A 21199-nucleotide genomic window follows, 5' to 3' on the forward strand; every position below is an offset into this window, starting at 1 on the left:
TTTCTACCCTTTGTGACGTCATCAGTTTTAACAGTCAAGGACAACTTTCTTCGCTAACTTGTGCAGAGTGAAGAGATCTTTCAAACCATATACCAGAATGAGCACAATTCAGTCAAGGACACCGGAGAAAGAAGCAAAAAACCACGTGACATTGACCTGAAAATCTGCATGAAAATCTTGTTCCATTGCCCACCTACCTTTCCTTTCACCTAATCCTAAGATCCTAAAAGCTTTCCTAAAAACTCTTCCCACCAAAATGAAGCCTACTAAATGCCCAGCAAGAGAAAAAAAAAATGAGGCAAGAAAAGCGAAAAAAGAAGGGAGGAGAGAAAGCGAAATTTTGCTTTCTGCGCATGCCCGAACTTCGCAAGCTGATATTTTGCATCTGGATCAGAAGGCTGCGAAGTGTACGACCGGTGAACCGGTTTGTGGTAAGTTTTAGCACGACAGTGACCAGAAAACCACTCGACTAGCTTCAAAACGCGTTTTTCGGCAAAATCTCCAGGAGCGAATGGGTTAAGCAAAGTACCAAGCTTTTTGAAAAAAATCCACTTTTCAGCATAAAACAACCAAATCTGTCTATTTCATGTAAAATCAGGTGAAAAAGTTGGTAAAAGGCCATTTTTAGGTTTTTTGATTAAGAGCTTACATACCCGAACAGTCTGGGTGGCCTGTGCGGTGTAGAGCAAAGGTAAACTTCTAGTTCCCAATCCTTTCACTAACATCAATAATGTCATGGCCGCTGCGAGGACGAAATGGCAATTTGTTCCTCCTAATTGCGTCGATTGTCTGTATTTTGATCACAATTGTAAACTACAATGTGTTACGAGAGTTGCCTTCCGATTCAACGTCCTGGACCAGGTCCAGTGTGCAAGGTAAGTGAATTTTTGCCGCATGATTTCACGGTTCACTTCTTCTGTCGTTTTTTTGGTAAATACAGCATTTGTTTTGAATGGTGCAGAGTAACTCCGGTTTAGCACTAGTTTGTCCTTGCGACTGGGATAACTTGAGAACTATCCCTTTCATTTGTAATAAGCCCACAGAAAATCGTTTTTTCTCCGTAGGCTATTAATCCCAGAATCATTGACTGAAACTTATATTGGAAAAATAACTTCTTGAATTGCATATTTAGAAACGGATGTACAGCAAATTTTTGCCCTCAGCGTCTATGATCAACATTCTTTCGCAACAATTTACTATAAGCTATACCGTTAATCGTAAATTTATAACTCTTAAGCTGATTTCTTGATGCATAGAACTAATGCCATACTGTTGGTGTCCTTTGATGACTTCCACGTGAAGGGCAAGTTTGTAATTTTTATTCTGATAATCCATTTGTATTTTGGGCTCGTGCAGTGACTGAATATCAAACGAAATTTATTTTACCCCACCTAGCCTTTTTATCTCTCTATTCCTTAATTTCTCGCTTTCGCGACCTAAAATGCTCGAGAAAGTCGTCCACGTGTAGTGATTGAATTAAATCTCACTTTGACACAAATGCAATGCTAAGCAATGAAAAAACCAAAGAAAGAATGTTCTGATCTTTAGGTTTCGGGAAGGAGGCTCTACTCTTGTTTTCGTGTTTTTTTCTTTTATTCCTCTTTACCACAAGTATTCATACAGATGGACAAAATTATCTCTTTACCAAGCCTCGTTGTGAACACTTGCCACTGTCGGTGGATGGGTATTCTTTTCAATTATGTAATTACTGCCGTTGAAATTTATTTATATAAAAGTTTGCAAATTAACAACTTCAAAACAAAGCTTAGTGGTGTAATTTGCTCATCTGATGTAAATGCATAAAGCTACTCAGGATTATTTGTCGTAAATTTTATCATAGGTGTTTTTTTTAATTCCCATGTAAACATATAAGCTTAAAATAATCTAGGTTATCTTGTGTCAACGATCCGACTTGGCAGTTTAACTACTATTTAGTTTCGTACGGCGGGTATGTGGGGCACTCCTCAGATAAAATCTGAGGAGTGCCCCACGTACCTGTGGTATGAAACTAAGTAGTAATAAAAATGCCAAGTGGGATCATTGACACCGGATAACCTACAATTATTGTAGATTATACTCTGCTCTATTACTTCTATTGAGCACTCTGCAGATAGGCGTGCATACAAAAACGTATCAACTGGTATAAGCTTAAATATATAGAGAATACTTCATGGAAAGTGCTGGCGTACGGTATTTACGCACGAGTTGTTGACGTATCAGAAATCGAACGAGTGAGCGCAGCGAACGAGTAAGATTTCTGATACAAAAACAACGAGTGCGTAAATACCGTACAAAGCACTTTCCATGTGGTATTGTGTTTATTATATACATACCGAGACATTCATCATTTTGGCGGCCTTTTTATTTTAAATCTTTAAAAAATGCTTATTTGCCGCTACACACTTACCGCAAAATGACAACGAAAACGAAGTATCAGCTTTTTAGAAAAAAAGTTTGTTAAAAACATAAATGACGGTAAGGATATGAGGTAATCCAAGAACTATAAGTAATCTTAACTGTTTGTTGTCAATGCACAATTAAAAATGAGTGAATTTAAGTAAAATGTCCGGTTTAAATGCAAGGCAAAGTAGCTCCGACTAAAAGCACAAGAAAAGCTTACGTCTCGTTCTGTTTTTCCCTTTCCGCTGTTGTTTCGCCGGCTCTCTACCGTTTTCTTTATCGACAGTGAAACGAAACTATTCCACTCCATTTCCGAAATGTTTTTCACTTTTTTAGCGAGAAAAACTGTTTGAGTAAAACTTTTCTTGTTGAATGTGTGCGAAGCGGCGCTGCAAGCTGCAATAAAAGGCGGGAATTTTGGCGCGAAACTCACACACCTCTGTGGCCTCTGATTGGACGTATCATTTTTCTCACACGTGAAAAAACATCGTTCGCGATTCTGATTGGACGTATCATTTTTTTCACGTGTGAAAACCATCGTTCGCTCCCCTGATTGGCTAGAACTAATTTGCGTACGAAAATTTACGACATAGCTTTTTGGTGAGTATTTCTCAGTATGTATATAATAAACATTTGTATCTTGTTTAAGTTACTCATTCTTGAGGTAAGGTGTTGTGTTACTTAACTCAGATATTTTTTTTTAATGTGTGGATAAACAACAAAACAATGCAACCGATTTTTACTTTAATTTTCTTTTATTTTCTGCAGTATTGTTTGAAAAAGTTAATCATACAATATTTTCACCAAACTTAAGCTTTAGATAATAAATGAAAAGAGAAATTAACATTTGACAGTCACTTAAAACTGAAACTTACTAGCAACTGGCAGCTTGAAACTTGAGTTTTTTTAAGTTGTATTGTTGGTTAGACAGTAGAGCACATTCTTAACTTTCACTTGGTCTGTGCCTTATCCTCTGGCTTTGGTATTTCATGGTGCAAAACAATTTGCACTTTGTCAATCAATCAATCAATCTATCTATCGATAGTTGATCAATCAATCAATCAATCAATTAACAAAACATGTAGCATTTCATGGAAAGAAAGAGCAGTTCTATCAGCTCTTTATTCTTGGTATTCCAAATTATTAATTTGAATTAAATGCAATTAAAGGGTTCCCTGAAAAAAGGGCGTAATTTGCTTATCATAAGCAAATATGGGAAACCCTTCAATTATTCTTCACTGATTTAGATTTCATAACACTTTAAGCCCAATATAAACATACCAATTCTCTAGACTGATCTCTATACATTTCCCTAAAGATTTAGTTGAAAGAATTTATTAAAAGATCAGCATTTCCCCATTGGTGATCATCTTATATATTCCCATAACCTTTTCTCTTAATGTTGTATGGATATTATTGGGAGAAAACTGATCTTGCATGGTCACTCAGGTACTGTTTTGTACTGATTCTACAACAGGTGACTGGGAAAACAAGGACTTTGAACAGCGGTTAAATCGTCTTGAGAAACATATCTTCGGAAAAGGTAACATAATGAGTTGAACCTCCATTAAGCAACCAGTCCCTCGGAGTACCCGCAAGTGACCACTTAACTCTTTAAGTCCCAATATCCACATACAAATTCTCCAAACTGGTCTCTATACATTTCCTTTAAGAATTAGTTGAGAGAATTTGCTGAAAGATCAAAGCATTTTCTCTTTGGTGATCATTTTATTAATTCTCATAACCTTTTCCTTTGCCAATGCATTGATATCGTTAGGAGAAAATTGATGTTGATCACTGTTGGGACTTAAAGGGTTAATGGAGGTCAGTCGCTCAATAGAGGTGCATCATAAATCAGCATAATCTATAGCAGAAACATCACTGTCTTTATTTTGGAAGAAAAGTGCGATGAAGGAGCATCACTGGTCAAAAATTTGTTGTCAACCTCTTATATATTGGACTGTATTTTCCTTCGTCATATTCTTGAAGTGAAGCCAAACTTTGTGAAGATCAGTGAATTAAGCATTTGATGGCTGCTTAATATAAAGGTGACAATTAATGGTGGTACAAAAAAGGGGCCGCAGTCGCTTAATAGATGTGGCCGCTTAAAGATTATTTTGGTACTTTGATTACTGGACGCTCGATCAATCAAGGGTGGCTATTTGATAGAGATTTGACTTTATTTTATTTTTTGTGTGTGACTTGTTTCTGTAAATACTATCTTGTAGCACAGTGCTTATAAGGGATCTGGAAGCCATCTATGTTCTCATTATGTTCTCAAGTGATGCATGTATTCCATATAATGTAGTTCAATGCATGTAAGACATTTTTTCTTTGTTTTGTACAATTGTTTAGATTACAGTCCTAGTCAAGAAAATGGAGGTGTCGATCAACGATTAGAAAAGTTGGAACAACTTATAAATACAGGTACAAATATTGCATGATTAAGGCCCTCTTATAACTATATAAGTGACATACTGTATGTCCCTGGTCAGAATTTCAAAACCAGCTGTCTTTTTTGCATAAATTTATTATTTCAGAGGAAGCCATGCCACTCTTGGTATTTCACCATTGCGTTACTATTGCTCTTTTCTGTGTTGCTGTCATGGTTTCAGCCCATCTTTGTGTCATTTGTCACCATTTCTACTGTCCTATGTGGCTGTTTCAAGGCCATGTTGCTTGTCAGAATTTTACCCAAACAGGGCCCCATGATTATATAAATATATCATCAATAACAAGTGGAATAATGTTTGCATTTACATCAATTCAATGTTCAGTTTTGAGCACTGCATTATATGTTTTTTTTTTTTATAGAGATTGCATGTTTTAATTTATTTAGGTACTCTTTATTTCTAAAATTTACGAAGCTTAAGATATAAACTTCAAGTAGGGATTTGTTAACTTGCTATTTAATTTAACTATTTTCAGTAAAACTGCAATAACCTTGTTCACATTTAGTTCTTTGTCTCACAGTTTTAATAGATGTTATTCAAACACACCAAATAAATGACTGGTTTCCAGTTGGTTTTACAATTGGTAGAGCAATTCAATGCATGTACCAGTATACAGGGTCAAAGATTTGAATAGTGTACAAGCCTGAGTACAGTTTTCAGGCTTCCTTTTGAAAAAAAAAAAGCTACTTAAAACTGCAATGATCTTGTTTTTTAAGATACAAACAGAGGGGATTGAGCTAAACTACATGCAATAAGCAATCTTTCTGTCAATGCCCAACATTTTACACATAGTAATAATCTGGTGGATAATTGATTTTGTCAGTGGTGTATTTCCTTGATCTTAATTTTGGATCTTTGATTATAAATATTTTACTTCCATTGTGGTGACCAGAAAATGGAAAGAAACAGGAATGTGAGATTCCACATGACTCGCTGTTCCCATTTTGTGAGGACAAAGTTTCCGTAAGTCTACTTGTACACTTTTCAGTTTTACTTTTCAAGGAGGATCTAGTCGGGGGACGGGGAGGGGGAGAGGGAGGCGTCGGGGAAGAGTCCTTGGGTAACAAATACATCTGTCTCCATAATTAATTCAGATACTCTCTCTATCTTAGAATAGAGATATAAACTTCGTATCTATGGACTATCCCCACCCCAATCAAAAAACCATGGTTCAAGGAGATGGCGTGGCCAGGGGCCAATTTTTGTGTGGCCCCTATACATGTACAGTGTGTTTGACCCTATCACACATGGCTAGTGCTGTGTTCATTGCAATAGAAAATGAATGTGGCACATCTTTGGCTGGGGGTCTTACATAATATGGCAATTGCAAAAGAAATTGCAAATTTTGTAATCAGCAATTTTTTATTTGTTTTTGCAACCCTTTTAACATCTGAGACATGCAAAATTTCTAGTAGGGGCAGAAACGTCAATTAAAGGAACTGTAATAAAATATTTGTCATGTTTGCTAAATAAGATTATAATTTATGAAGACTGAGGGATAGCTGTCAAGGAACAAAGGATTTTGTTCGGCTTGAAAAAAATTTGAGGCCTGCATCTTTGAAGTTGGGTGGCGTCAGTTGAGAAAATTTTGGTAGGTTAAAAAAAGTCGTTCGCACTAGAAATGGCTTCCTGTTGACAGATTTTTTTACAAAACAAACAAAATTATGCACAGTGTGAACAGGGCCTAAGATGGAGTAAACAGGGCTTAACATGGGGTTTATTCAGGCATGAATGGGTTGATGCTTTTAAGTATTAAAATGACGAAAAGTTCACAACATACTTACAGTTTTTATGAGAGGTGTTAATGTCGCTCATCCATTAGTTATATTTGCCATGAGTAGTTGTTCTTGCATGAATTTTTTTGTTGTGCACTTTGAGTCCTGCCTTGTAAATGATAAGGTAAATAAGAAAAACAAAATATATTTGATATTTTTGGTTTGTTTTCTTTTTTAGTGGATGAGAAATTTATGGCAAACAAATTCAGCGTGCTACATTGGACAGCATCACGTGAAGCCAGAGAACTTATGTTCAATACTTGTTTATCTTAGTGAGGTACATGGTACTGCTGATGATCAACATACTTTGCTGTTGATCAAGAAATATAAACATTGGCACTTGAAGTACAGTGGAACCTTGATATATCAAAGTGCCAATGGAGTGGCAAAATTTGTTTGCTATACCGAGGCTTGGTTATATCAAGATACTTTTCGATATATTTTACTATTACTGGGGGTAAAGAAAATCATTCTTTATGCCGAGGACTTGGTTATATAGAGGTTCGTTATATCAAGGCTCCACTGTACATGACTGTAACTGTTCTGGGAAGAGTTCATACTTATAGTAACCTCGACATTTTCATTATCAGGAGTGTCAAGTCAATGATTATTCTCATTCTTTTCGAGAGTCTAAAATACAGCATGCCTGCCTAAAACATACTTTTCGTGGAATTTGTGTTCAAGTTCTCTACATGTTTATGTATGTCTTAATAAGTTTCTGAACGGTGTCACATCAATCTAAAGAGGTTTTTGTCTGGAAATTTAATTCCCAGAGGTGAAGTTGTCACCCAAAAAACTTGAAGTCTTGTAATAATATTGATAATCATGCATAGGTTGAAAGATTTTGCCCAGTATTACCATGGCGACAGTCGAATGCAAGCACAGACACAAGAGAACGAAAGGTTTGAATGATAGTTAATAGAGATGTTCAGTTAACACTAATTTCGTCTCTTGGTAATACAATCTATGGATCTTTTTCTAGCAATTTCATTGCCAACAAACCAAACTTGTTTTGAAATCATATTATGGGATTGTTAAGATTTTTACTTTGACATTGTCATTCCAATGGGCAAAAAGTTGTATTACTCCGAAACGAGCAAATGAGAAAGAGATAGGAAAATTTTCTATCTGGATAACAACAATATTGTGATACAAATAGATGTCACTGGCTTTTGGTGAACTTTGTGGTAATTTTCGTTCCACTATTTGCGTACTTTAATACATTGTTAGCAAGTCACAGTTACGGAAAAAATTGGCATCTATGAAGTAAAGTTCTAAATGGAGAACTTTGGGACAGCTTATTTCATCCTTTTGTACAAATTTGTACACAGTAATGCAATCTGAAATTAATTACTACTGCAATTACTACTGAAATTACTCCTGCAATTTTTGAGTGAAGATATGATCGTCGCAGTGGTAGTTGCAATTTAAGTAACTGGAAAGTAACCCGCAAAAATTTCGGGAATGATACATAGGGCGAAAATGATTCCTTTCACGGGTAAGATGAATTCGACAAATTCTTTCAGTACTGCAAAAGGAAACTCCAAATATATTATTCCTTCCCCCCCCCCCCCCCCAAAAAAGAAAATTCCTCAAAATTGGTTTATTGGCATCCTACTGATTTAAGCCCCGTGCAAAAGGACGGAACATTGTTGACCAACAACTCCCAACATTGTTGTTTGTTTGCACACCCTGTTGCATGTGGTTGCTAGTTGTGGAGCAAAGTTTTAAACTGGTGAGTGGTCAAACTTTGAGCCAACGACTCCAAACATTTCTGTTGTTCCGTGATCACCGAAGCGTAGCGCAACAATTTTGGATCCGTTTGCACAGCTCTTCCAACAATGTTGGGGCCACACATGCGCATTACACATGGTTTCCAAAGTCTTATGGGTTGTATCCTTCCCACGATGCACTGCAGGTCCCAACATTGTTGGGAGTTGTTGCATCCGTTTGCACACCACTGCCAATACCGACGCGACAACTCCCAACATTGTTGGCCCAACATTGTTGTTTGCAGCAACAACAATTGCTGATGGTACTCTGTCTCCTTCTAAAGCCTGCAGAAATGAGATTTGAGCTGGAGAAGAGTTTTATTGATACGCTGACAAAGCTGAATCTGAGATGGATGAGAGATCGGATCACCAGAATGTGGCCTCAGTGGGCAGCGGCTGCGAAGCAATTTGCAGAAGAAGGAACTCTTCGCAAGCAACATCGAACCAAAAAGGTTGTGTTAATGTCCGACTGTTATGTCCAGCTCTTTTTGTTGTATCCATTTGTATGTTGGTTTTCAACTTAGTACATGGTACGTCATGACAAAGAATGATGTTCTTTTTTCCTATGTCGTTATTGTGAGTCAAAAAAAATCGCGGAGGTCGGATCAACGATATATTATTCTAAAAATCATTGCAACTTCACCGCCTGGTTTGTTTGTATCGAAACAACCTTAATAGCTGATGAGGTGATATTCGGTAAAGAAATATCAAAAAGTGTCAAATGTTTTTTAAAAAACACAAACGTTTCGGGTTTATGACCCTTCTTCAGCACGGGAAAAAACCGTTGTATAGTACTACGCAACAACCTCGCCTCAGTAAATTGAATCGACTTCTGTTCGTATCTAAATAACTCCTAAGGAAACGACTTTGTATTGAAACGACCAGTAAATGTCCAGGCGATTCTCGTACTGTGCAGATACTGCGTGGGAGGGCAAGGGTGGCGCCTATGGCGTAGTAGTGAGAGCGCTCGCCTCCCACCAATGTGGCCCAGGTGCAAATCCCAGAGCTGGCGCCATATGTGGGTTACGTTTGTTGTTGGTTCTGTCCTTTGCTCCCATGCCAGAGGTTTTTGTCCGGGTACTTCGGTTTTCCCCTCTGCTTAAAAACCAGCATTTTCAATTTCTGATTGGCCAAGGAATGGTAGACGAAGAACCACTTTGTGGATGTGCTACCTCTAAATATTAAGTTATTTTACCATTTTTTTATTACAGTCGAACCTTTACTTACGGCCACCTCTCTACAACGGCCACCTCTCTGCAACGGCCACTTTTTTGGCGGAAAGTCCATACATTGACTCTTGTTTAAACCTCTCTACTGCGGCCACGTTCTTCTGTCCCCAAGGTCGCTGTTGTGAGACGATCAACTCTATTTATTTTTTATGCACTTTCCTATTGTTTTAAACAGGTTATTATTTTCAATAAATTGAAGAGCAGGTTACGGCCTTCATAGCTACAACAACCTCACACTGCGCGCTCGGTCATTATTTTTAAGAAGGTCTCGGACTTGAGGCATTATAAAAGTTTCACTTTGAGAAGCACTTACTGAATTCCGGTCCGTGTTTTCAATCTTCTTGTCAGATATTAATTTTCTTCGGAACGTATGCTTATCAACCCAACTGGCTTAACCTAGCGTACACTGGAGCACCCCTCGGAGAAATGGTTCAATGGAGTGACCTCCTAGCTTCCTTGTACATCTTGGGCCATGATTTAACTCTTGCTGTTAATTCCACCACCTATAAGGGGTAAGTAGTTGGATCAATTTAGGTGTCTGGGAAACTGCCCACCTACCCCTCCCCTAAGCGATCATTTTGCCCTAAGTGAGATGTAAGTGTTAATGTTACCTTAAGGGAGCGGTAGGTGGGCAGTGCATTCTTCTAGAGGGGTGACCGGTCGTTTCGCCTACGAGTCGTTTCACTAACGTCCCGGTCGCTAACGTCTTATGTCGTCGTTCCGCTAAGAAGCAAAATGATTCTGCGCCTGTATATACCTCGTTCTCTCAGCCATAAAACAAAAAAGTGCGATACGTATGTACACACCTCGTTCATTTAGCGACTGATCAGATGAAAGCAATTAGGGAACTAACCTAACAGTAACACGTAAGCGAAACGACTTAATAAGTTTGCAAACAGGACGTTGGCGAAACGACTCGCAGACAAAGGTGATCAGGAGGCGGAGATCACATTGTATGTACCAACGCACGCGGAAATAAAGTTGTGATTTAATATAAGTTGAGAGATGGATGGCAACGCCGGGCCGTTGAGTGGCAAATATCCAAATGTTTTTTAAACGCGGTAATGTAATGTTGAGCACACCAAGCATATCTGTTAATCTTTTTTTTATCAATTAATTCCAGCCATCTTTCAGTACCAAAAGTTCGTGGTTGCGCCAACACATTTACCCCAGAGTTTGACCTGATATACACAGACTATAATGGAATGGCTTTTATGACGATGGACGTTACTCCTAACATGTCGCCTTATTTGTAAGTACATTGGATGGCTATTTGTCATTTCGCGTGAGGCTGGGTCCGTTTTGTGTCGAACTGCATTGTGGGATTGTTTTTGGGATGCTATCATGGCATTTCTCGATCTTTCATTGGCTATTTCGAAGTTGTACAAGAAACTTGGGCAGAGTTTGTCAACCTGCAATTCGATACAACTCTGATCCAGTCTCTTGATTTGATCAGGTTTTGACAATAGCGTAATACCGGCTGGTGCACGATATACAAAGTGAATAGCAGGTCTCGAGTTACGTCAGAAAGAACACAACAATGATCCCTAGCCCTTACACAGAAACACAATAAACTTCACACAGTAGAAAGACACAATAGTGCATACATTGACTTGGTATATCGAGCATCACCCGTAATATCAGTTTCAACTACATTTATCATCGGTACGTTGAACTGTGTGCTAGCACATCATTTTTATGAAACAGCTTTTAATTTTCAATATTCATTCAAACAATTTTGAAACTTACAATTTTCCTTTACGTCAGAATTTCTTTAAAACATTCACGGTTCCTTCGCAGTTTTAGGATATATGAATGAATGTTTTAGTCTTGTAGCTGTTATTCAAAAGTCATTTGACACTCTTCATGTGTCATATTTTGTGTATTCTTGCCATCGTTTTGGATCAGTTCAGCTATTTCGCCGAGGCATGGCGGGTGAAATCCTTCGCTGTTTTTTTTTTCGAGCCTTGCACCGAGCGGTATCGCCGTTCTGTGCGTGACGCCAATCGTTTAATAATTTTTCTATTATTCCACTAATGTAGTTAGTTTAGTCATATTAGAAGAAACAATGTATCTGCAACATTGCAGTTAGCCAGTTTACATGTAGCTAGGTTCTTTAACCAGGTGCTGCGGGGCTTCCTGGGTTGTAAGCCTTACTGTAGAGAGTTTGTGATGAACGTATTATTTTGTTTTTCTTCCATTTAGATGTCGGATACGAATACTTGACTCGTTTGGCACTGAAGCAGAGTTTAATTACGGAGCTTACAGAGGATCAATACCTGGTGGAAGATCCGCTTGGGCTAACGCTGACCTTAATTTGCGACAAATATTTACCATGTTTCGTAAGTTTACCCTGACCATGTGTTTTGCACGGTTTACGGTCGTTTCGTCTATGAGTCGTATCGTTTTGCCTACGCGTTAGGTAAAAAAAAGCCCGAATTTAAAATCCTAAAAGTCTGGATTTAGGTTTGAGCTAACCAACCAAATTACTTTTTTTTTTCTCAGCTCACAGCCCAGACAATTCATTTCTTGGTTTTGTTGTCAGTGATCCAATTCCAGCAGATGCGAAGCCGCTGAACAAGAAGGCGATTGGTCTCGTTTATGGAAAGGACGCTGATTTTTGGGCGGTAAGAGCTGAACTGTGTTGATAGGTCGCTGTTCGTTTTTCAGCTATTCAAGTCGGTCAGGCAGTGTTTGGTCGTTCCTTCCATCTGTCTGTCTGTCTGTCTGTCTGTCTGTCTGTCAGTCTGTCTGTCTGTCTGTCTGTCTGTCTGTCAGTCTGTCTGTCAGTAAGTGAGCTAGTGGCCTGGTTTTGTCAGTCAATTCATTTGTCTTCACTGTTGTCAGTAAAGTCAGCCACTGAGTCTTGTTATTCACTCAATCAATGAATCAGCCATTCTTTTGGTCAGTTGACCTATCAGCTGATGATTTGTTAGTCAGTTCTTTAGACTATATCGAAACGGGTCTTTTAAAGGTTGTAAACGTGTTCAAACTTTGCGTTTACAACGTTCTTCACGAAAATGATATCTCTCTGTTTACAAACCTTACCCTGAACACATCACTTGTAAATGTGTTCTTTCATTACGCCAAACCGACTCGTGTTAACATCGTGCTACTTAGTCTTATCCGTTTCATGTATTTGTTTGTTTCAACTGTTCTTTATTTCCTTCTGTTACAGGGCAAGAGAGAATATCTTGATATCTTGCATAAATATTTGGAGATTCATGGAACCTTTTTTGGAGTTTCGGTATGTTTTGCTCAGTTTTATCCTCACCAGCAAGTATAACGAACATTGAATTAATTTTATCAAGACATTTTGTGTTATTCCCAGCTGGCTCCTCCCTCAAGCTCTAATGGTGAGAATTTTCGTAAACAATATTTTTCGTGAACAGGAAGAAGAAATAAAAAAGAATGTGCCAGACTACGTGATCACCCATGGTATTCTCAGTAAACCTGATCTAGAAAAACTGTTACAGGACACCAAGGTTTGTATCTCATTTCTTTGTATTTGGAGTTGTTAACCAAATCACTTCCAAGAGTCGCTCAAGTTAAACTAAAAGGAAGATCCCAAATGTGCGAGCTTTCAAGCTTTCTCTCGAAACAACAGAGTTTGTGCGTATATCCCCTCTTAAAATAAAGTCTATTGATTGATTGGTTTGGCTGACTGATATACAGTCCAGAATTAGTGTAAACTGGAAAATAGTGTTGCAGAAAGTTTGTTTCTTTCAATGTGACGTAACTGTGAAACATTGATTCGTTTGTTTAATTTGACCTTAATATGATGAAGCTGTTCCAATATGGCGGATTATCCAAGATAGCGGTCATTTTCAATCATGACGTAATTTTCACATTTTGTGACGTCATGCATAAACAATCAAATATTTCAATAAATTAATTTTTGTATTTTTTTAATTGGAATTACAGGTTTTTATAGGTCTTGGGTTCCCATATGAAGGTCCCGCACCTCTAGAGGCTATTGCCCAGGGATGTATCTTTCTGAACGCTAAGGTAACCCGATAAATCGCGCAGTTTTTTAGTAGAGTTAATACAAGTGAGCTTGTTACTATTTATCATGGAATGTTCCTTGCTTTTCAGTTTGATCCACCTCACAACAGGATTAATACTGAGTTTTTTAAGCTTAAACCAACCCTAAGAGAGGTAAGTTCTTCGCTTCAGGGCATAAGAACTCTGGAAATTAACTTCTCAATCTCATTTTTTATTCATGCAGTCAACAGCCAATAAATAACAGCCGTTTGGGTCAGGTAGATGAATCTTGATACCTAATGGAACGCCAGATAAAACACCGCCAGGTTTTCATCTCACCCTCATTTTAATGAGATGAAGGTTAATGTTTTATTGGTGAACACTACTACCTGACAACTCATGCAAATAGTGTAGTGCCAGAGAAAACATGTCGCTGCATAATTTCTTACTGCTTTATTTGAGAAGACATGTCAAAAAGTCGGGTTTTGTGCTTCATCACGGGTGAAATCACTTTCATCTGTTGTCGAGGTGTTTGGAACCCGTGGTAAAGCATGAAGCGCTGGTTCTTGACAGATTACTGAGTCTATATGCTTTGAGCTGAAGAATGTGGCCTTTACAACTTATGCTGCGCCCCGTTAATGAATTCAATTCTTTAATAATTAATTATCGATTAACCAAGGGAAGAAAACCTCCCTTGGAAAATTAAGGAAAACGTTTGGGCATTCTAAGGTGTAAGCATGTAGCATTTTTAAGTTTTGAACGACTTGAAGCTCATCGAGCCCTTTAAAGTGTCAAATGAACTTTTTTCCCTGCCACAAGCCTATTATCGAATAGTAATCTTTATGTATTTTGAAATACAATAGGACTTCAGCATCGAAACATGTATTGGAACTTACTGAAAATGGCCATTTCCTAGTTCCAAAAACTCAAAACGAGGCTAAATGCAAAGCCTTTCTTGATAAAGGAGTTTTATTTACATGAGTATTTAAATTATTTTCATATTAATTGCTATACTTTTGGACTTAGCTTTACTTTGAAACATAGACTCTGGGCAACTCGCAAATTAGACTTGCTACAAGTCGACCTTTCATAAGCTCTTAAAAGTGAGCGAAGCGAGCTTCAATGCATGAGGTCGCGCAGCGACCGAGCGAGCGACGAAGTCTTGATCATATTATAAATTAACGCGGGAAAAAAAATGATTGACATATACTCTGTTCGGAGCGACGTGAAATGTCACTCATTGTTCTATTGGTCAATTGTCATGGCGTCACCGAATTTCGCGCCAAAGAGGTATGAAGAGTTCTTTAAAATGGCATAACCAACCAGGGAAAAAAATAATGGACTTTTAGAAAGTCTACTCGCAAATGGCCTATTTCGTTTGGAAGTGCTGCACAAGCGATGTGTCATGTTTCATTGTCTTTAGCTTTCTCTGTCGTTTTTTGTTTTTTTTACAGTTGACTTCCCAACACCCGTATGCAGAGGTGTTTATAGGTGAACCGCATGTTGCTACTGTAGACATTGGGAACCTTTCGCTGGTAGAGGATACCGTCAAACGAATTTTAAACCTCGAGGTTAGTATTTTTTAAAAAAACCTTGCAAATAGCATGTGCTTTTATTTCCACCTAATGAGTCTTTTGTTTAGGTATTGATGTTTTTAGGAAAATATTGATGTTGGTCACTACAGGGACTAAAAGGGGTAATTGTAGGGACGTTTGTGTTTCTCCCTTTTCACCTTGTGTTGGTCTTGGAGAGGATGATTGAAACCGGATCCTTGGCGAAAATGTCTTTGCTCAATATGTGCGGTGCGCAATATGTGATAAACCTATGCTGTAAGCAAAATTGCAAACTTCACGAGAATAGCAACTTCGATGTTCTACCAATTGGCCGAAAATGGTGCTTTATAATTTGTACTCGGATTACGTTAGTTTGGACCTGCACGTTTATCCCTCTCACCCTCCCCTCCCTGATTACGTTAGTTTGGACCTACACGTTTAGCCCTCTCACCCTCCCCTCCCCGTTTACGTTAGTTTGGTCGACCTACACGTTTATCCCTCTCACCCTCCCCTCCCCGATTACGTTAGGTTGGACTTACAAGTTTATCCCCTTCACCCTCCCCTTCCCTCCTCTGAAAATGAAAGAAAAATAATTTGTTTGTTCACGATTTTAGGTGAAACCTTACTTACCTCTGGAGTGGACGCCTAAAGGAATGCTGGAACGCGTCAATGCCTTCACCGAGTATTATGTAAGTACAGTACGTGCCAGCTTTGCCCGCTCGTAAGGACTGATTGGATGAAACCAACGTCACGTGGGTTTTCAGGCGGCAAGCAGTTGACGAAAGTCTCCAATATAAGTTATTGCGCTCGGGTTTGTTTAGTTTGGACTGCAAAAAATAAAGTCAACTTGAAATGTTTAAGACGAAAATAGAAAAATATGTGTGTTCTTCGTAACAACAGTCGTTAATCTCTGACTCGTCCCAGTCATCTCTCATTATTAATATTTGGCGTGGAAGACTAGAACGGGCTCTTTAACGAAGGGGATGACGGGAAGGAAGAAGGGAGAAGGGAGAGACCTCTCGCCTTCCAATTTTCCCCGCGCGCATAACCCAAGCGCTTCCCTTGTAAATAATTAATGAGCAGAGACAACTTGGAGACGACTGGGGACGAGTCAGCGTTAATCCAAAAAAGACGCGGCAATGATTGCCCAGCCATATTTTGCTACTCACTTGATAAATTGAAAAATCTAACTAAGGAGGTGCGATAAAACTCTCAAAGTTAAAATACAAATGCTCATTAGGTTCTTTTTGTTCGCTTTTTTTTTTATTTCAAAGAACTTTTGTGAGCATAGTGAAAGATGGCCGCCATTATCCGAGATGAAGTTGTTTATGGGTGAAGCGGGAAAGTCTTGTGTAGAAGTTTGCAAAATGTCTGGTGAGTTAAATAACGTAACGCGCATTGTAACACTATCTATACGGCTTTGCTATCTCAGTCGCTTTAGAGAAAAGGGCAGGTGGGCGGGAGACGGATGGAACATGGGGGTGGGGGAAAAAGAAAAGGGCAGGAGGTGAGAATTTTAAAAGTGTACAAAGCGGGAGAAATAGGGAAAATTACGCAACAATTGGTAATATTTTGGCATTCGAACTAAAAGGCTAAAGGAAGAAAGCGAACTAAAGGAGCGGGAAGTACAGGAGACGGGAGGTCTGGACCCCTACACCCCCCTCCCCTCCCCTCCCCCCACCCCGCTTAAGGGTTCACACTAGAACGATTGGAGCACTTTTTGTTCCTTCCTGTCATGTTTTTATGAATTTTATCAATTTAGACGTCTTCAGTATTCAAACTGCGCTATCTTTTTCAGTAAACAAATGCGTAAATATTTTTGGTATGTGAAACCCTTTTTGGCAAATTACCTTTCAACTGGAAAAGCTGTTTTTTTAGTTGTCGCTCATAAGCTACTCGAAGCGCACGTGGTTAAACGTTTAGACCAAAAATACGTCACTGCACTTGCAAAATATGTATACCTACCCCTCCCCTGACATAACGTTAACACTAAATTCTCAGTAATCTGCAATTACTGTAATTCAGTAATTTTGGATTAAAGACTGGTGGAGGGGGATAAGAGGGCACTTGGGTCGTAGTCTACTTATCGCGTTTTTCAGGCGGGCTAAGTCAAGCACGAAGGGAGCGAGGAGCGCCAGACCCCCGGCCGCGCGCGTCTGGCGCTCCTCGCTCGCTTTGCGCTTGCTTTGCCTCGCCTGAAAAACACGAGAATATAACTCCATTTATGCAGGCTACCTGGATGGATTTATTCGCAGCATATGCGTTGGCCGTCGCCTTTACCCGGAGTAACTGTTTTTTTTTTTTTCAGTTCAAAATTAAAACAATAAAAAAAATTCCGGCGAGCAAATGAGTGAATCCACTCCAAGAATTGTATGATTTGCTGCACGTGCAAAATATTGTTTTGTTCACCTAACTAGACAAAACGGTGTTGTACAACACATTTTTTCCTTGTATTTGTATATATATTGTAGAAATTTTCCCAATAATCTTGTTAAATTTCAGGGTTATTGTTCTTTCTTGGCCGAGTTTTTTAACTCATTTTTTCCTAGATTGCCCAACTAAAATCAGGGATTTAATTTCTGTTTCTCTCGACGCTTCTTTTCGCCTCTTGGAAGATTAATGGTCACAAGACGACATCATAACAAGCAAGTTGAACGAAATAAATAACAAACAAATTTAGCAAATACGAATTTCGACGGGTGTAGGAGTTTGATAGCTATGTTCTAGTTCGTTTATTGATCATGATATTTTGCCGTTAATTTAGGGCTCCTGTGTGAACCTTCTTACTTTGAAGATGTCAATAGCGGGGAACAATTAGAACAGTAAGTGTCTTAGTTGGATTTGGCCGCTATGCGACTGTTATTTTTATTTCCTTGAAGGTTACGTTCTGAATTGTCTTGGTGTAGCAAAATATGCATTCTCTGAAATTAGTTGGCGGTCTTTCTGCTCCCCATTAAAACACCAGGCAAATGTGGCCACAGAGTCCATCTTAAATTAAGCAAATCTTATTTCATAATTTGTTGAAGTTCAGATGCGGAGCATTTAAAATGTGAAATAGCTCTTTTATTTGGAAGCAATGAAAGTATATATACACTTACCTGGTCTGTTTTTAGTGCATGCTTATTTTGAACGCAGTGGAGAAGAAACAAACCCACGAAACGAAGACACTCCGCTCTGTTGTCCTCGGCCAAGCCGTCAGGCATGGGTCATTTGCATGATGAAGTCACTTTATTTCTTCGACCAGAATCCTTGAGGGTTTTGGTCGCTAAGCACATAAACAAGAAAAATGCTGGCAAACCACGTGTTATGATGATTAATGCTCTTCTACACTCACCATAGGTTTTCATACACAGACTCAAAAGTTAGAACCACCTTGTACAGCATAATAAACAGTACCACAGGAAAGTACTGCTCAGTAGCTTTCATTTGAATGGTCACACCATAAGATTTCATCCACAGACTCAAAAGTTAGAACCACCTTGTACAGCATAATAAACAGTACCACAGGAAAGTACTGCTCAGTAGCTTTCATTTGAATGGTCACACCATAGGATTTCATCCACAGACTCAAAAGTTAGAACCACCTTGTACAGCATAATAAACAGTACCACAGGAAAGTACAGCTCAGTAGCTTTCATTTGAATGGTCACACTATAGAATTTCGTCCACAGATTAAAAAGTCAGAACCACCTCTCAAGACTGCTTTTTCACTCTGGAGAGGAAGTGACACTAAAATGTTTCTTCTTGCAGGTTTGGAGTAAAATGTGGCTCAGTTAAAACAGAGGAATCCCTCTTGGCTCCTTGCTACAGCACGTCAACTAAGGCATGTACCTTGCAGAGATTTCCTCTTCTCTTCAGCTGCGTCAAGAAAGACCCTGAAGTAAAACGGCTGTGTCCTTGCAGAGACTTCCAATCTCAACAAGTAGCCTTCTGCAAACAGTGTCACTAGAGTCTTGTCACGCGGTCTATGATTCCTCTGGCTCTTTAGTTGCGATCGGAATGTTCCTAAATTATCATCAGTGTTCCATATATTGTTAGGGATATGTGCTCAGTTTCCTGAGGAGATAGGACTTTTGTCCCTGGAAGAATGGGTCCAGTTTGTAATCAATTACAGCACTGAGGATCCTTTTGGTGAAAGTTCTGTTTTCCCTGTTATTGTGATCGTGCTGTTGCTGGGAATGTATTCCTTATGTTTCAAACTGAACATAAAATATACATCATTTTGGCCCTTGATGACCTGGCAAATGGGCCTTTTTTCCCTACGAATATGGGTCTGAATTAGTAAACCGATAAGAGCTCTTGTCGGCTGTTCGTGGGAATATGTCCGGTCCGTCACAACGTCAGAGATATGGCCCTGGCTTTAGAGCGTGGGGCAGTTTTGTGGTGACGGCAGAACGTTTCAGATTGGTTATCGGGTTTTGGAGAATTGGTGCTGATGTGTTCGTTTGGAAATTCGGATTTCCTGCGGAAGAGGGAAGGTTTATGGTTTGTTTATTGTGAATACCATTTTATTAAATTATTTAAGTTATTTCACTTATTTTAATTACAGTAAACGTATCGCGTTTTTTTAAAGAAATACTTAGGTGTTATCATATTTTTTAATAGGAAATGTTTTGAACCATTAAATTGTTAGTCACACTTGGAAATACATCAAATTTTAACGACAACTATTTTTCTCTGAGTCGTCTTATTTGTAGACACCGTATTTTTCGTATATTTTAATTACTACTGGTTTCAAAACACAAATTACTACTGATGGATAATATAGTGATAGCATTCAGGGAACTGCAATAGTACTAATATGCTATAATTGTAAAGTATTTACAAAAATGTCAAGCCTTGTTGTCGAAACAAGTCCTGTATCATGGGCCTGACCATATTTACAGTTGTATGATCACCATGCAAATTTCAACAGGAAAAATACAGTATGCCTGCCTTGTTAACTACAGCAAAGTGTTATGGAATGAATAATATTTTATTGGTAAGACTAAAAAGCAATACACTACAAAACTTTTCACAATTAAAATCCAGAATTTGAACATCAAATCTGGAGTGTTTTTTTTTTTTATATAAGAACCTATTTTTCTTTGTCTGGCTGAATAGGTTCTTATATATTTGGGTATTTCAGCCTGTAGGTTCTTAAATCACTAGGTAGGTTCTTAAACGCGGGTTTTTACTGTATCACCTAAATTATTTGTTATTAATCTTAATAAAGAAAAAAGGCTATAATTAAAGAACAAGTTTTTATCTATATTCCATACATAAATGTATGTAAGCAGCTGTAAGTCTGTAGATATGAGGATCGACATTGTTAAATATGAAGAGGGTTTTCGCATTGTTGTCAAAATTATTAAAAAGGGGGTATCTATTACTAATACTCCTGTACAAGTTAGATTGAAGACTATCGTAAAGATTACAATTGAATAGAAACTGTGATTCGTGTTCAACTTCATTTAAGGGGCAGATTCGAAGATTTTCTCAATTACGACCTCCTTCAGGCAGCATTATACAGCACATGCGCATCATGTAACAGTGGCAATCTGCGCGCGCATTCCCAACCCCTTAAGTACTGGGGTCGAGAATGGTAACAGTCGCAATTAGGTTTACCTACACGAAAATCATCTATCCCAATGGGCACGAACATGGCGGCCGGGGACAAACAGAATTAAGTTTTGCTACGAAAGCGTGAATTCATGTGTCGAGGAACTCCTAAACATGAAACTAATACTTTCAATACAAAATTTCCCAAGATAAGTCACTTTCTTTTTCCTACATGGCAGCTCTCTCGGTCGCCATGTGAATGCCGTGTCACGCAAAAGGTTAGAAATTCAAGGGTACTCTATCACCCAACGAAGAACCCTTTCGAAGTGAAAGTTTGTGTAAATGTTAGTTTTTAGTTGTTCAAATACTTCATGAAAGGAAAACTCTGGAGGATCGATAATTCTTTAGTTTGAAATTTGATGATTTAATGTGAAATTGTTAATAAAAATAATTTATCTTACCTCTTGTTAAGAGCATACTCATAATAATGTG

The 21199-nt window shown here is 38.5% G+C and overlaps 1 protein-coding gene across 1 annotated transcript; it reads left to right on the forward strand.

Annotated features, from left to right (window-relative positions):
* The first annotated feature begins 724 nt into the window (after nucleotides 1-724).
* On the forward strand, nucleotides 725-21143 carry LOC140924725 (alpha-1,6-mannosylglycoprotein 6-beta-N-acetylglucosaminyltransferase A-like). The gene is made up of 20 exons (XM_073374736.1): nucleotides 725-875; nucleotides 3878-3943; nucleotides 4756-4827; nucleotides 5746-5816; nucleotides 6807-6905; nucleotides 7462-7530; nucleotides 8685-8852; nucleotides 9978-10141; nucleotides 10753-10881; nucleotides 11835-11971; nucleotides 12135-12256; nucleotides 12808-12876; nucleotides 13022-13114; nucleotides 13554-13637; nucleotides 13725-13787; nucleotides 15068-15184; nucleotides 15781-15855; nucleotides 16441-16540; nucleotides 17931-17988; nucleotides 18917-21143. Exons 1-20 carry the CDS (start codon nucleotides 731-733, stop codon nucleotides 19113-19115), a joined length of 2100 nt encoding a protein of 699 aa, XP_073230837.1. The 5' UTR covers nucleotides 725-730; the 3' UTR covers nucleotides 19116-21143.
* Nucleotides 21144-21199: the final 56 nt, after the last annotated feature.

Source organism: Porites lutea, chromosome 14 (assembly GCF_958299795.1).
Source record: "Porites lutea chromosome 14, jaPorLute2.1, whole genome shotgun sequence".
NCBI classification, from domain to species: Eukaryota; Metazoa; Cnidaria; class Anthozoa; order Scleractinia; family Poritidae; genus Porites; species Porites lutea.